Source organism: Dendrobates tinctorius, unplaced genomic scaffold (genome assembly GCF_039654945.1).
Source record: "Dendrobates tinctorius isolate UK_male_01 unplaced genomic scaffold, ASM3965494v1 ptg000116l, whole genome shotgun sequence".
Lineage (NCBI taxonomy): Eukaryota > Metazoa > Chordata > Amphibia > Anura > Dendrobatidae > Dendrobates > Dendrobates tinctorius.
In genome coordinates, this window is record NW_027361784.1 from 36208709 (window position 1) to 36226502 (window position 17794).

General features: G+C 41.2%; 1 protein-coding gene across 3 annotated transcripts in view; it reads right to left on the reverse strand.

Annotated features, from left to right (window-relative positions):
• NDRG1 (N-myc downstream regulated 1) overlaps positions 1-17794 on the reverse strand; it is a 102690-nt gene that overhangs the window by 12629 nt on the left and 72267 nt on the right. For all 3 annotated transcript variants that reach the window (XM_073590363.1, XM_073590362.1, XM_073590361.1), the window contains 7 exons: positions 7317-7422; positions 5938-6058; positions 5101-5163; positions 4538-4598; positions 3667-3753; positions 2688-2744; positions 1354-1457 (listed from right to left, as the gene is read on the reverse strand). In XM_073590363.1, the coding sequence (XP_073446464.1) occupies positions 1354-1457; positions 2688-2744; positions 3667-3753; positions 4538-4598; positions 5101-5163; positions 5938-6058; positions 7317-7422 (599 nt within the window). The remainder of the gene's footprint in view (positions 1-1353; positions 1458-2687; positions 2745-3666; positions 3754-4537; positions 4599-5100; positions 5164-5937; positions 6059-7316; positions 7423-17794) is intronic.

Below are 17794 nucleotides of genomic sequence, written 5' to 3' on the forward strand. Positions count from 1 at the left end.
TTCTTGTATATAGGGGGGAGTATTATAGTAGTTATATTCTTGTACATAGGGGCAGTATTATAGTAGTTATATTCTTGTACATAGGGAGCAGTATTATAGTAGTTATATTCTTGTACATAGGGAGCAATATTATAGTAGTTATATTCTTGTACATAGGAGCAGTATTATAGTAGTTATATTCTTGTACATAGGGGGCAGTATTATAGTAGTTACATTCTTGTACATAGGGGGCAGCATTATAGTAGTTATATTCTTGTACATAGAGAGCAGTATTATAGTAGTTATATTCTTGAACATAGGGGCAGTATTATAGTAGTTATATTCTTGTACATAGGGGCAGTATTATAGTAGTTATATTCTTGTATATAGGGGCAGTATTATAGTAGTTATATTCTTGTATATAGGGGGAGTATTATAGTAGTTATATTCTAGTACATAGGAGGCAGTATTATAGTAGTTATATTCTTGTACATAGGGAGCAGTATTATAGTAGTTATATTCTTGTACATAGGAGCAGTATTATAGTAGTTATATTCTTGTACATAGGAGCAGTATTATAGTAGTTATATTCTTGTACATAGGGACAGTATTATAGTAGTTATATTCTTGTACATAGGGACAGCATTATAGTAGTTATATTCTTGTACATAGAGAGCAGTATTATAGTAGTTATATTCTTGAACATAGGGGCAGTATTATAGTAGTTATATTCTTGTACATAGGGGCAGTATTATAGTAGTTATATTCTTGTATATAGGGGGGAGTATTATAGTAGTTATATTCTTGTACATAGGGGCAGTATTATAGTAGTTATATTCTTGTACATAGGGAGCAGTATTATAGTAGTTATATTCTTGTACATAGGGGGCAGTATTATAGTAGTTATATTCTTGTACATATGGGCAGTATTATAGTAGTTATATTCTAGTACATAGGAGGCAGTATTATAGTAGTTATATTCTTGTACATAGGGAGCAGTATTATAGTAGTTATATTCTTGTACATTGGAGCAGTATTATAGTAGTTATATTCTAGTACATAGGGGGCAGTATTATAGTAGTTATATTCTTGTACATAGGAGCAGTATTATAGTAGTTATATTCTTGTACATAGGGGGCAGTATTATAGTAGTTATATTCTTGTACATAGGAGGCAGTATTATAGTAGTTATATTCTTGTACATAGGGGCAGTATTATAGTTGTTATATGCTTGTACATGGGGGCGGTGTTATAGTAGTTATTTTCTTGTACATAGGGGCGGTATTACACTAGTTATAATGTTATTTATAGAGACAGTATTATTGAAGGTTTTTTTACATTATATTACAGCACAGTATCTGTCTCCGCTGTTACCTGTTGTATGACTTGACAAATAGGGCGAGATTATTCTGGTTAATGTCGTTTAGAATGTGCTTTCGGTAGGTGTGGACTAGTTCGTGGTTATTGTGGATTTCATCCTAGATACGCAAGGAAAAAAAAAGCGTTAAGCTCCAATGATTAGATGCTGAATCGGCCACGGACTCCGCTGCAGTTATGAATTTCTGAAACTAGGTCAGTAAACAAGCTGCTTCACCCGAGGAAAAAAAAACCACACAAAACAACATAGACGTGTCCTGGGGACAGAGACAGGATGTCGCGGAATGCAGTGTAGAGAAAAGTGTGTGTCTCCGCGTGTTACACAACTCACTTATGTTGTAGCATCACATCAACGGATTTTTTTTTTTTATAGGGAAAAGATTGGTATCGGGCTGGCCTTACAATTTCCCAAAATGCTTGGGCCACAAAACAGTCTCTGACTCTCCCGCTAATCATATGCTTTATTCATGCTACTGTAGTTTTTGTCTTCGAATGCGGGGAACCAAGAAAGCGCCAAGGTGTGACTGCATCCTAAAATCCAAACTTGATGCTCCTTTGCCCTAATGCTAAATGTGTAAGCAGGTCCATGTATTGGGGAGGTCATAGAAAAAAAAAAGGGTCATTTTGGGGGCAATCCTGAATGTTTGAGGGAGTGGAGTGGTGGCCCTTGGGACAGGGTTTAAATAGGACCTGTCACCCGGTCAAAAGTGGGACGTTTTTGCTTTTATTACACTCTTACTGCTTCCCTGAGTATTCCAGTATTTGTTTTTTTTAATATCCGCCATACGGTTCCAAAGTTATGGGTCATTTTATTTAATGCTATTTTATATGGTCTTTACCAAAGGGGAGGTATTAACAGGGTAATTATACAAAACATTATGACACGCCCCTGAGGATCCTGTGAACCAAGCCCTCTAGTAAAGACTGTAAAAATCAGCAGTAAATATAAAGGCCCATATTTCTGGAACCATATAGCAGATTTGAAGAAAACAAAAAAGTGGAATACTCAAATAAGCAGTGGGAATAAAATGACAGCAAAAACAGGACATCTTTCACCTTATGACAGGTCCTGTTTAAATATGCAGGCTAGATATTGAACTGCATGACTCTTCGGAAACTTTCTTGTTTACACCTAAAGTCTGAAAATAAGTCCCGATCACATAATTGCCCAGACTGTAACACTGTCAGCAAACAATTATTTAAAAATAAAGAAAAAATTGCAAGGAATGTCAAAATATAAATGTATATACTAAAGTTTCTAGACTGTGACTAGTACTGATTTATACAAATTTAGTAAAACCCCATTAAATTGTTGGCTAACATAAACTCACCTTGGAGAATAAATGTGAAATCACCATATCGGGCAATCCATGGGTAAGGCCAGAGAGCTGTGAAGCAATAAATAAAAAAGTTATAAAAACTTCTAGAAAAAAGGGACGCTTCTTGTAATTGTGTCCAGTGGATCCTTCATTGACCATTTGCCCCCATTAGGATACAATATTTTTCAATATGCATGTGTCCAGTTAATGGATGGTTTACCATTACTGCCGGCTTGACTTGGGATGACTCAATGCTACACAGAAAATCTCATTTCATTGAGCAGATGGTTGCAAATTTTCATTGAGCAGGGGGTTGGACATGACGACCCTTGAGGTTCCTTCCAACTCTAACATTCTAGGATTCTATGGTGAGTTCTACCTCAATGGAAGTCTTCACACAGAGGCTGGACAGACACCTGTCTGAGATGGGTTAGTGAATCCTGCACTGAGCAGGGGATTAGACACGATGACCCTGGAGGTCCCTCCAACTCTAACGGTCTATGATTCTATGATTTCCTGGCTCTTTTTTTTTTGTCCAGGACATCCCTAACTGTTCCAAATAATTGGTTCTGTGAGGAGATGTCATAGACAGGGGTGCCCTGATGTTGTTGAAGAGAAGACCCACCACACTAAGCGTCTCCCTTTCAAATATGGTGCGTTCTAGGCATGTGGACAACTACTTTGCCATATTAAGGGTGATTAGTATTATCAGGAGCCCTGTGGGGTCCATTCAGGGCCCCCTTGAATGTTGATAAAATCAGAAGTTCTCAATCTGGAGGAGTAGATGCTCCTCATTCATGTAAATGGGCATATGATGGAAAATTAATGGAATTTTTGAGCTTCACCCAGTGGATAAAGAGGCAAGATCAGACATTATAGTAGCCTAGAGTCATCATGACAATAAAGACAAAGCAAACGCGTAGCAATCATTACAAGAGACGACTTATAGAATGAAATTTGAGAGAGCCCAAAACGCGTGGTTCAAATTTACCTTGGTGGCTGCCCAGTCCATCCAGCCCTCGGCACAGGGGTTAATATTAATGAGCACCAGGCCTTCCACCATGGTGGGGTGGTTCAGCTGAAACAGAAAGAATTGTTTATGCGGATCAGGAATTCAGTAACTTTCCACTGACGGAACGACAAGCTGCGTTTCACATGGCGGAGTCGCTGCAGCTGGAGCTCACGCACATTTCCAAGCTGGTTTTGTTGTGAATTACGGAAGTCGCTTAATCCCTTTAATGGATCTTAATGAAAACTTTATATCCCGCGGAGAAAATAAAAACTTGGATTAGGCTTGGGCGCAGATGTAGAGGTTTCATGTCAGATGTAGCAGCCCTGATTAGCACAACCCTTGATCATTTTACAATCTGCTAAGTTTTCTTTTAGGGGCTTTCCATTCATAGGAAGTGATAGGCAGATACTCGCAGATTGGTGAGGGACCCGTCTGATTGCCAAACTGCCAGAATTTATTTTCTCCACAGTATCAATAACATCCAGGTCAGAAGGAACAAGGTGAAGAAGAAGACCAGGAACCCGATGGCTTGATAAACTCAAGATGTCAGCAGAGAAGACCCTGGTGGACCTATCTAGGCTTGCACAAGATAGATCTTCCTACAGAGCGTTCTCCATGAGGTCGCCATGGCTCGAGATCAAGCCGAAGGTCGGTAAATAAATAATATACCCCAATAACATCCAGGTAAGGATTACTTAGGGCCTGCAGATGGCCCCCTTATGATCGTAATGCTTTATAAGACTAGAACAGCCCTTTAATCTAAGGAGTAAGTGCTTTCTCAAAAGGGTAGATAAAAAATATTTAACAAAAAAATCTGAATTGAAACAGCATCTCGGCGAGTGATACTTACAGCAAATCTCGTGAGGATATAGGCACCAGCTCCGATTCCCAGCCCGAGGATACTCTTTAAACTACAAGAACAAAAAGAAAGATGCATCACATTCTGCAGAAAGTACAGAAGTCTCAGCGCCCCTGTTGGAAATGCTATTTAGCCAAGAGCTCAAAGACAAAAATACAAATTTCTAAAATGGTAGCTTTACTGTTCTATCCCTATATCTAAAAACCCTTCCCAAAAGAAGCTTACAGTACCAGCACCAAATCATGTGACTCCTTCTTTAGCTCCACCCCTGAGGAGTCTAAATGAAATAGTAAGCTTGCCCAGCATTAGAAGGGAAGGCACTCGGGATGTCAAAACAATCCTATGTGTACTGCCACCCCACTAACCCAAGTTTGGGGGAAACCCCTATGATTTTCCATGCCAGCAGCTCACTGAGAAAAGACTTAGGGCTCCCATAATGATGGGCAAGAGTTCGTATTAAAGAGGCAGGGACACCCCTTATTTTTTTAACTTTTTGTAAAATGTTATACAGAGGAAATAGAGATATAGCAAAATTAATATATATGAGTCCTTACCCCAGCTGCTGTATAACACCAGGCAACATTTCAGCCAGTTGGTCCATAGACGGGTATACATACCTGAGCAAAATAAAATGTATTTATTAGTATTTTTATTTTCTTGGCCACATGATCTTAGTCTTCAATCCGATGTCCCTAGCGCTAGTAATCAACACCTTTGATTGTATTCAATTAATCTATGACCTCTGCCTTCACCATTGTATGAGATACCTACAGAGCCTGCCAGCACAAGGTCAATGGGTCTGACTACTTAGAGTTCTCTAAGTAAAGGTAATTCTGGCCACTTTTTTTTAAGATAAGTGACCACTCAGACCTCAAAATAATTAAGAAATATTGATAAGCATGATTGCCCTCAGGAGATGTAGACGGGGAACTCATTATTCACAGCTTCTGTGGTCGGACCTCCCTTGGTCAACTTTTAATGGCACTCTATGAAAAGAAGAGAACCCAATGACCATCAGCCAATGACTTCTTTGACAACCCCACATGGTAGGTACACCATTAGCTCTGTTCTCATCTTGGGATGGAAGAAGAACTTCAAGTTTCCCACAAATTGAAAGTAAAATTTATAAAAAAAAAAAAAAAAAGATTAGTAATTGGCCTCATTGTTTGTTGATGTCCAAAATCGATGCCGAAAATAGGAGTTTCCTCGTCACTGAGCCGGACTTATCTGTGATTTCCCGAGCAGCAATCCTGAAGACGCTAATCGTTGCTAAATCTTAATTCTGATAAGTCTCATTGAACCTGACAGGGCTTAGTGGTCCATTAACCTCTTATGTTCCAAAGTCACTAATCTGGGAGAGAAACAAAATAATCATCTCATTACGCCCTTACCCGGCTGGGAAAGAAGCAGCTCCTTCGTTCTGACCGGGCGCGTCCACGTGGCATACGGAGAAATGCTGTGTGATTTCGTGCATGTCTTCATAGTTAAACAAGGAGTTGAAGCACGTTTTATCTGTGCGTTAGTAAAAAAAAAAACATGTAAAGTCGTTAGTATAGATTTGAAAAATTCCCAAAAGTTAAGAAAAGTTGGACAACTAGCACTGGTGGGAAGCCTTCACAAGGAGAACACAAGTAGTCTGTTGTATATGCACACTTCTTGGTGCCAACAACAGGGATATGGTTGCTTTGGGTACGTCTTGATGATGCCACAATGCATGGTTTTCTGTTGACCTGTGTGTGATCCTAATGAAATTGCAGACAACAACAGTGCCATGGCACATCACACATAGAATGGTTGGTACTTGAGCTCAACAAAGCATGAAAACAGCCTAAATGTGATTATGCCTCACAGTGGCTCAGGTGCCACCACAAAAAGCATGACCTACCTTGTAGGACCTACTAAGTAAAAAGGGCCACTCTATACGATGACAGTAATGGTCATGTGATGTCCTGCTAATATATCCTTGGGTGTCTTTGGAATTGGACACTACTGAAGAGACTCAAAGTTACCAAGAAGAGGATGTCATCCAAGGATTCACTAAAGCATAGACATGGGTCTGTCATATAATTGATCCTTCTTCAATGGGGTGACGTTACTAGACTAGGGGCCATCAAATAGATGGACACTAGGGTTGAGCAAAATGATTGACATGACTCTGGTCTAGCTGCTACGGAGGTTGGACCAGAGCTATGGGAACTTCCTCCTACCTATTGGCATCCCCAGCTACTTTTTTGATTAGTTGGCCTGGCAATGATCGCGCTGTAGTTAGTGCAACCGGCAAGAAGAAGGTTCACAGGACTCTGATCCAGAAGCCAAGGCTACTGACATCTCTGCTTGGACCTTGGTCCTGCAAATCTTTGTGCTCAACTTGACATGATTAAATGCTATCCCATTGGTTGACCAGGCAGCTGCAATCATTACGGGGTACAAGGGATATTCAACTTTACCATCTACCCCATAGGATTATTGAGTATGGATATTACTCTACAAGGTCACTAAGAAGTTGACACTATACACTGGGGTCACCAAAGAGAAGACATATTGCCATTAGTTCACCAGTATGAGGAAACTATCCCTAGAGAATGGACACGATTTCTCAAGGTCACCAATGAGTGGGTTCCTGAGGCATTTAGTCAAGTCAAGATGGATCCCCTAAGTGTTCGTGTATCTAGTCTTACAAAGTTTGGACGTATTATACGAGTCCAAAATGTGTAGAAACTATTCATAAGCCATATAGAAGTGCTAGAATTAAGAAAAACCCATCGCTTACGATTCAGTCCAATGTCATGGTATGTCAGGATGACGGGTCGATTCTGTCTTGGCGTTCCACACATGGTGACGTGGACGATTCCATGAGCTGTTTCAATGTCATGTTCCTGAGGAAGATACCAGAAAATTTTTCATTAATTATCATAATTACGATTGGCCATGTCCTCGCATCAGAAATGTCCAAGGCAGGACCGGACATCAACCCAAACTTCTTTTTTTTAAATCAAGAGGAGCAATTGAGTGAATATCCAACCTGGTTTTATCATATCTAATAACATGATGTAATATATTTTGTATTTATCTGTCAAATAACGACATCAGTTTTATAGATGACAAATGGTAGGCAGGCGCCCTGAGGAAGGTTTTGCCTTACGGCCCGGTAGCCTTAAAGGACTTAATTTGCTTTGGTTCTTAGAAAGGTCCCTTGATAATCAGCTGATCACAAAAGTGTCCAGCGATCCGCTGTGATCTATGGGGATCTAAGAGTTCAATATCCCTGCAGCGCCTCCGCAGGAGAAAAGAAGCATTACACAATGTCTATTTACATCATCAGGTTGCTTTTATCCAAGAAGTATCATTTCTCCTTGCGGAGAATGACATGCTAAGCATGTCGAGGTGAGGAGACTAAAAGCCGCAATGCTCCTCTGGGAAATATGCTAATTATGCAAATTGTCTCTTCAGAGAGGAAGAGGACTAGAACTCTAGTGCCACCTATTGGTCATGTAACTAGGCTCGTTAAAGGGTCAACATTGACTTTTAGGATTGCTACCTCCAATAGGTGGCACTAGAGTTCTAGTCCTCTTCCTCTCTGAAGACAATTTGCATAATTAGCAGGTTGTTTTTGTAATGCAGGACAGGCCCGATCCTCCCAAAGAGAGTGATGCTTTATGCAGCTGAGATTAGTATCCTAAACAAAGGAATCCCTCTAATAACTGGAAATTTATAATTATTAAAAAAAAAATGAGTTTTCTAAATCAGACAACCCCATAAAGTTACACCTGATATTCAAAAGTTATATAACCTGTATATAAGTACATTAAAGAAAATCGGACTGAACTGCAATACCGCACATAGCCTGTGGACAGGCGAGGCGCTATTTTTGGGAAAAAAAAAGAGCCATATTTTCCTAATCCAGGAAAAATCATCTCACATCTCACACTTCATCATATAGTTGATTCTGATAAAAGTCCTTTCATTCAATTATATCCATCTGGACAGACCTAACAAACCCTGAAAAAGGTCCCCGCTCGGGTCTCCATAGAGATATAGATTAAATGTCGCCCGCTGACTTGTCAATTCACACTTGCAAAGTTTTACTCTACAAATTCGGTCTGGATTGCTTGATGCATAGGAACAAGCACAGAACATACCATAATAATAATAATAGTAATAATAATAATCAATGGCAAAAAACAAGAATATTGATGATTCTCGTGCCGTTCATCTATTGTATCAGAGCCGAACGTGCTATTACCTGTGTGTACTGAACAGTGGGAAACAATCAGCCAAGTAAGCAAATAGCTTTTATACATGGTGCACTCTGCTCTGATACATTTAGGCCACATTCACACGTTGCGTTTTTGCTGCGTTTTTTTTTTATGCTGATTTTCACAGTACCAGCAAAGTCTATGAGATTTCAGAAATCTCTTGGACCCACCTTGGTTTTGATTTTCCTGACTGGTTTGGAAAACTGCTGGGTTTTCACAAATTGCAGCGTGTCGCTTCTTTTTTTTTTTTTTTTGAGTATTTGCAGCATTTTTTATCCGTAAGAAACAATCGGTAAGTGCAAAAACTCAGTAAAAAAATAAAAACCACAGTGATCAGTTTTTGCTGCGTTTTTGGAAGTTAAGGCTGGTTTCACACTTGCGTTTTTTTTTGCGCTGCGTTTTTGCGCATAAATGCGCATGCGTTTTTTTCCCTATACTTAACATGGGTGCGCATAGTCATGCGTTTGTACGCGTTTGTATGCGCATGCGTTTTTTTGTAGTGTGAACCCGGGCGCACAAAATGCATCCTGTTGCATTTTTTGTGCGCCCGACCTGTCTCAAAAAAACGCATGTGCACGAAATTCACCCAAAAACACATTATAGTCTATGGGTGCGCTGACGTGCGCATAGTCATGCGCACGTCAGCGCAAAAAAACACATACGTTTTTTTGTAAAAACAATGCTCAAAAAACAAGAAAACGCATGATGCGGTTTTTATGCGCGTTTCCACTGCGCACGCAGCGCAAAAAAAAACGCAAGTGTGAAAGTAGCCTTAATCAGGCTTTTTTTGGGCCATTAAACTTTATCAACATGTACGAGAGACAACAAAAACACAGCAAAAACGCCACAAAACCTGATTTGTGTAAGCAGCTTCTTTGCTTCCAAGAGAGCAGGTTTCGCCCGCGGAAAGAAAAACGCAGCAAAAACGCAACGTGTGAACATACTATAGTCTTAGATATAAATAACCCATTTTTTGTATGGAATTTGCTATAGAGTGCTGCCATTGTTTTTGCTTTGTTTCTCTTTTGCTTGATTAGAGATAGATAAAGTCCACACCTTTTGCCTTTTAATGCAGTGCTGCCTGTTATCTTTATACAGCTCTGGCAAAAATTAAGAGACCACCACATCACAACCCTGTCATGGGCAGCCCAGTCTCCAGACCTGAACCCCACTGAAAACCTCTGGAATGTAATCAACAGGAAGATGGAGAGTCACAAGCCATCAAACAAAGAACTGCTTACATATGTGTACCAGAAGTGGCATAAGGTCACCCAGAAGCAGTGTGAGAGACTGGAGGAAAGCAGCCGAGACGCAGGAAAGCTGGGATTAACAATCATGGGGATTCCACAAAATTTTGATCTCTGAATTCTTCCTGAGTTAAAACATTAGTATTGTTGTTTCTAAATGATTATGAACTTGTTTTCTTAGCATTATTTGAGGTCTCCAAGCACTTTGCATTTTTTTGTTATTTTGACCATTTCTCATTTTCTGAAAATAAATACAAAATTTATTGCTCGGAAATTCAAAGACATGTCGTCAGTAGTTTATAGAATAAAAGAACAATTTACATTTTACTCAAAAATATAAAGAGAAAAATCAGATAAACTGAAAATTTGATAGATATTAGATAGATAATAGATAGATAGATAATATATTGATAATAGATAAACAGATAGATAGATAAAAGATAAATAGATATAGATAGATAGATAATAGATCAATAGATAATAGATAGATAATAGAAGATAGATAGAGAGATAGATAATAGATAGATGATAGATAGATCAATAGATAATAGATAGATAATAGATAGATAGATGATAGATAATAGATCAATAGATAATAGATAATAGATAGATAGATAGATAGATGGATAGCAGATGATACAATGGGGTAATGCACCCACCATATATACATATATACAGGTAGCGCCTCTGACTTACTTCATTAGTAGTGTAGAAGACACAGTCGTCCACATCCAGCACCATTATGGAGGAGTGAGATGAGGAGCAGTGTGTGGCCAGGGCTTACACAGAGGTCCCATGTAACAGGCTTATATAGCCCACCTGCTGATTTGCATAAGCTAGCTCCCAGCATGCTCCGCCTGCACAACAAGCTAAGTTGGGATGAAGATGTTCTTAACCTTGATCTGTGTCAAAGGTTCATCATATGTCAAACGCCCGCCCAATCCAGCTCAGACACCAAAACAAGGTCAGCCTCTGAAAAAAGATGGGGGCCCCCGTGCTGGCAGCGTGCCACAAGGATAAATCCCCTCCATCGCCAGTTAAGAAGGGCATGGCCAGGGATGTAGAGCAGCATCCCACCGAGTATAAGACTACAACAGCCTGTGATTGTGATTGGTGCTGGCAGGTCTCATCTATGATGCTGGGCCACCGCAGGGTCAACTAAGTCCGACCTTTCCGAAAATCTAGGAAGATCAAATATAGAATCCAATCCAATCAGAAAAGGTTTTCATGACTCGGTAACATGAGGTGATCCTTAAGATTGTAAATTTAGAAATGATAATTTAAGACAACGCCTGTCCATATGTCTATTATAAGGTACTAACGATTAGTCGGAGATGGGCACCACTGAAAAGAGAAACTCTGGAGGTCACAGCACTGCCGAATAATACTATTCACTTGAATTGGGGTCATGTAATACCTTATCTCTCCAGTAGCAGCCACTGTAGGAAAAATGTCCGTCTGCCGCACATCCCCTCAATCATAATGGGTCTTCATTTAGAGGTTGTCACAATAGGTTAACAACTAGAAAAAAAATTGTGTTTTGTCTCCAGAAACAGCACTTCTCCTCCCCATGCACTGGTACATTACAGTAGTAGCAACTTGGGGTTATATTTGACTCATATCCTTCCTTTACTCCCTATATCTTAGTCTTTTTCTGACTCATTCTCACCTGGACTATTGCAACTCTACTATTTATTCTCCGACTTACTAAACTCTTCCCCTCTCCAATCCATCCTGAAGGTGGCAGCCAGGATCATAATAGTGACCAGCCATTACACCCATGCCTCCACCCTGTGCTAGTCTTTGCACTTGATACCCATCCGCTACAGAGTTCAATATAAACATATCATTCTCACCCACAGTTCTGCACCACCCATCATATCCACCCTCATCTTTGTCTACCACCTTCCCCGTACCCTCCATTGATATAAGACTAACATCCTTTATAATGCCAACTTCCCACTCCCATCTCCAAGATTTCTCTTGCGCTGCCTTAGTTATCTGGAACACTCTGCATTCAGTCTAATCCCTCTGTCAGATATAGGCACCGATACGTTTTTTGTAGGTTCAGAGGAAATCTAAACAATCATAGGAAAAACATAAAGACTCCATGCAAACGTTGCCTGAGGTTGGGTTCGAACCTGCGATTCCACCACTAGTATTTTGTCTAGTAATGTTATTATATTATCCATATATGCGTTTCAAACCTTGCAGTTTGAATTAACTTCAGCCTATTGGTTTGGCCTCCTCAACAGTCAGGGTCTTTCATGTGAACCCTCAGGAGAATTAATTGCCACCAGTCATGGGTTTACCTCAACAGAGAATAGCCAGAAGACCGTGCCATCTGATTTCTCCTACTCCTGCAAGAAGCATTTCACCTTCATATTAAATGGTGCAGGTTTCTTCTGGCGTGCAGGAGTTAATCTGCTCAGTTGAGAGCTCCTGGAAGCTTACTTGCATTGATGCTCTCAGCTGTTCAGTGTTGGCCATTATCCTCTCCTATATATACTGGCCTCTGTGTTATGAATGAGTCACCGTAGGAGGCAAAAACAGAAATACTAGCTAAGTCCAGAAAACCAGAGAAGTTGGCAGCTATCGGATTGCAGACCCCTGAACCTATCAACAACAACTAGCAGTAGCCGTGGGGGGTTCCTACGGTGCCCTAGACCCCTCGTTCACAGCCGGAGAACTAAATAGCCTAAAGACAGAAAGGGAAATCTAAACTGCCCCAGAGCAGACCCCAAAGCAAAAGGCAGCCCCCAACATATAATGACGGTGAAGCAAGATGAAAAACACTCACACAGATAGAAAGATAGGCTGAGCAAATGATGGGGCCCAAGCTAACTAAATAGGACAGGATAGAAAAGCTGCTGTCTGCAATCCGCCAAAACCCTATCAAAACAAGAGCCAACAGACTGATAGGGAAAAAAGCCCTGAAGACGCTAGGCTTCAAAAAGACTATATCAGTACTAAGATATTTTCTGAAGACAGAGCAAAAAGGAATTCAGCTCACCCAGCAGGGGAAGGCAGAAATCCAGAAAAACAAGGCAAAACAAAACCAAAACACAAATGCAAAAAGCAGAGCAGAAAACTTAGCTTTTGAGGAGCAGGAATCAGACTGGTCTCCTAGAATCCCTCTGAGTAATCACCAGCAAGGCAGAAGGGCGTCGGCTGCCTTATATCCAGTCAGCAATTCCAGTCACCCAGTCATCATCATCCTGCTCAGGTGCTTGGTAATCAGCCTCACTACCTTCCTTTACCAGAAGAGGGAGTTCATCAGACCTCAATGGTGAAGGGAAAAATGAACTCACAACACCTCTGGCAAGTAGGCGTTGCCAATGTTAGCTTCCTGCTGCATGGTTCAGCAGTTGGTGGTGTGTTGTTTGAGAAGGCACATGGTAGGTTTACCTAAAAACTGCTGCTTGGTTTTGGTTGTGTGCAAATCCGCTCTTTCTCCTACTTTAGTTCACTCCCTGATGTTCCCCTCTGTTGTTTGTATGTGCATTTTTGTATTATTGGTAATTTCCTTTATCCCTGTACATATTCCCTTGTTAGACTAGTTGGTGTATACATTACTGCGTCCCTGTTCCCTGGGTGGGGGGAGAAATCAGACTAAGGGCGGATTCAGGAACTCAGCAAGGCACGTGGCCCCAGTGTCTTCACCATTAGAAGAAATCCAGGGAGCAGGGATAGCTAGGGCACCCCTAGTGTTAAGCACAAGGAAAGAGCCCCTGACAACAGAGTCATGACACCACCCCTGTCCTAGAATATCTGGGATGCTACCAAAAAAGGAAGACATCCTGGACTCCTGGAAAATGAGGAAATCTTTCATAAGCAGCACTCCTTGAAGGTTTCCTGAACATGGTGCTTGGGGGGAGGAGAGATATACCTGAATTTCCAGCACAACAACCTCAAAATGTTGGCGAGTATGCCTTATGTAACAGAAGGGTCTTAGGTTTCCTCAAGTATCAGTGATCAGATGGCGCTTGTGGCCCGCCCCGGAGGTTGTCACTCGGTGATCCTCAGGGGAGTGTTCACGCTCTATAGGATGACACATTAAGTCGTCATTCGTCACTTTTTTCCATCCCTCATCCTTTATCCTATTAGCATAGAATTAATTGACGTGAGGGCTCTGGGAATCCCTTTGTAGTTTGCTGTAATGTAACTGTTGACGCCATTTGTGCTATCGACTTCATTAGCAGTAAATTACGTGTTATCGATGTGCGGCCGATCACTGCGGAGACAGATGGACGCACATAACAGGAGAACGGCACTGTTATTAGGGAAGCAGCCTCTATAACCACCGATTTGTATTAAAACACCATCTCAGGGAAGGGGAGGAGGCGAGCGCAGGAACCTAGCTTGGTAATCTGCTGAAGATGAAGTCGCTCGCCATCTGTCCAGACATGGTGACCTTTATGCAGCACAAGAATTGTTCCATCCGTCACATTGGCGCGGGCCGTGTACACACAGGAAGCGCTAGAATATCACAATCATCTGCAGCAAGTATTTATGGCTTTATCCCAGCAGCCTGACACTGTGCATACGGTGAAGAGAACATGGATGTGACGGACACAGACCATAACATTGTGGTTTCCTCCCAGTGGGTTACTGTAACCACTACTATCCACAGAGACCTCCCATCATTGCACCATTCCCCTTCATCAATCATCAACGACTTGTCCTTACTGACATCCCATGGGTGGGCAAGTCAATTCCTCCAGGAACATCAACGCTCCTCTCCTGACATCCTCTGTGCTGCTGTGGACCTCCTATTTCTCTGCCCATACCATGAGCTTGCCCCCCGGAACATGCAGAGTTGTCGTATATAACATGAGTGGACCCATCACCGCCTCCCCGGTGGGATCAGCGCACTCCTCTCCTGCGATACCCTGAGAGGGGGTGACCCAGCAGCGCAGAGTATTTCAGGAGAGTAGTGCATTATTAGTAATGTATGTTAGCAGGGGGTGACTATACTGGGTGCACAGGTTGTACCCGGGCCCAGGAGATTAAGCTGCTTCACATTATAGGGGTGTTTTGCCCCCGGACTGTCGTATCCATGTAGAGAAGCGCTGATTGCCCTCCGGTATAAACACTAATCGTGTGGCAATGCTCTTTCCGGAGATCCGCACGTATGGCGGCTTTTAGCGAGCTGGATATAACAACGGTTAAATGGATTAGCCTCCCCTCACCGGCTGACACACTTACAGGGGCCAAGCAGGCAAGTGGGACAGGAGATCATTACGTTACCAGGACACCAGGGAACTGGGAAGGAAACACCGGAGAAATCGCCGGATCCCATCCCATTAGGATACAGAGGATCGGGATCGAGGATTTCCTCCCCCTTTAATAAACAAGATACAAATAATGCGATTCTTGCACAATGTAACTGTAAAGCGCCCAGACTGTCCAAACCAAGCACAGGCGACCGGTGCTCCTTCCCCCCCCTAATTGTTTTCTATCTCTGCCCTTCTCCTGCTCCTGTAAGGCCGGGGTCACACTAACCAACGCAAAATACGGTCAGTATTTTACATGCGTAATACAGATGACAGACCCCTAAACAGTGCTCCGTATGTCATCCGTAAGCAAGGTGTGGTGGCGTATTTTGCGCATGTCAGCATCCGTATGCCATCCGTATGGCGAGATTTTCTCACCGCCTTGCAAAATGGACATATAATGGAGCCCTATGACAGGGTTTCTAACAGAAACGAAATAATAGATATAGACACATAGAATGCATATATATATATATATGTATATATATTATATATATACACACACAAGTCATTGTGACACATATATATATATTTATATTTCACAGAGTTCTTCATAGCAGAATAGGCGCTAATTCAATTGCCGGCTTCTATCGAATCATTCCCCAACCCGACATGAAATGACACATGGTTTACATTCAGTAAACCATTTCATTTCATGTATTTTTTATATGTCCCTGACTAATAATTAAATGAGGGTTTGTGTGCAAAATTTGGGAGTTGTAGTTGTTATTTTAAGGGATTAATTCTTTGTTAAAAAATGCGTGGGCTTCCCATTGCCCTGTAGCGGGGGCGAATGGGTTAATCTAACAAAGGGTTAATGTCACCTTACAATCGAATGGTGACATTAACCCTTTGTTAGATTAACCCACTGGCCACCACTATAGGGCAATGGGAAGCCCAGGCATTTTTTTTTAACAAAGAATTAACCCCTTAAAATAACAACTACAGCTCCCAAATTTTGCACACAAACCCGCATCTAATTATTAGTCAGGGACATATAAAAAAACATGAAATGAAATGGTTTACTGAATGTAAACCATGTGTCATTTCATGTCAGGTTGGGGAATTATATGATAGAAGCCGGCAATTGAATTAGCGCCTATTCTGCCATGAAGAACTCTGTGAAATATAAATATATATATGTGTGTGTGTGTCACAATGACATGTATGTATATATATATATATATATATGTATTCTATGTGTATATATCTATTCTTTTGTTTCTTTCTTAAACCTGTCAGTGTGAGTTTACTGTATAGCGCACTGAATTGCCGGCTTTTCTAAAAGACGCCGGGTGCGTATTTCTCGCAAGTCACATGTGTGGTCCGTGTGTAATCCGTATTTTTTGCGCACCCATAGACTTGCATTGGCGTACTACGGCCGTAGTACACTGACAATCGTAGCATGCTGCGATTGGCACGGACCGTAGAATACGCCCGAGAAATATACGGCTGGTGCGAGGGACCCCATAGAGAATCATTGGTCCGTGTTGTAATGCGTGCTTTTAACGCCTCTCACTTGTCCGTATTCCTCGCCAATGTGACCCCGGCCTAAAAGTCAGAGCTGTCAATCAAGGACGCGGAGGGCGAAGAGAGATGCAAAACAAGTAGGTGGGAGGGTGCACTGAAATGCTCAGCCACGCCAAGGGTGCACCGAGCGCCTGCGCTTTGTTTGAACAGTCATTTTGTGCCTTAACCAAGTCCTGCCGCGATCAGTTTTTATTTATTTTTTTCTGCTTCCTTTTTTTTATCACCATCTTCCAAGTGCCATAACTTTTTACTTATGTTAATGAGGGTTTTTTAAAATTTTGTTTTATATTTTATAGCATTTCCACCTTTATTTTTTGGGTGTGATTTTTATGGTTTGACGTTCTACTTTATTCTGTGGGTCAGTACCATTATGTTAATACCAGATGTACATAGTTTTCTTCCTCTCTTTTTTCCCCAGAGCCATAACTATTTTATTTTTCCGTCATTATGGCCATGTGTGGGCTTGTTTTGTCAGCATCGAGTTCTACTTTTGAACGACACCATTGGTTTTACCATATAGTGTACTGGAAAATGGGAACAAAAATTCCAAGTGCGACGAAACTGCAAAAACAAAAGTGCAATTTCACAATTGTTTTTGGGACTTTTTATTCACCAGGTTCACTAAATCCTAAAACTGACCTGCCATTATGATTCTCCAGATCATTACCGGTTCACAGACACCAAACATGTCTAGGTTCTTTCGTGAAAAAAAATCCATAATTTGTAAGAAATAAAAAAATGTCGCCATTTTCCGAGACCCGTAACATCTCCATTTTCCAGGATCTGGGGTTGGGTGAGGGCTTATTTCTTGCACGCCGAGCTGCCATTTTTATTGACACAATTTTGGGATAGATACAATATTTTGATCGTCCGTTATTGCATTTTATTGCAATATTGCGACAGACAAAAAACAAGTAATTCTGGTGTTTTGATATTTTT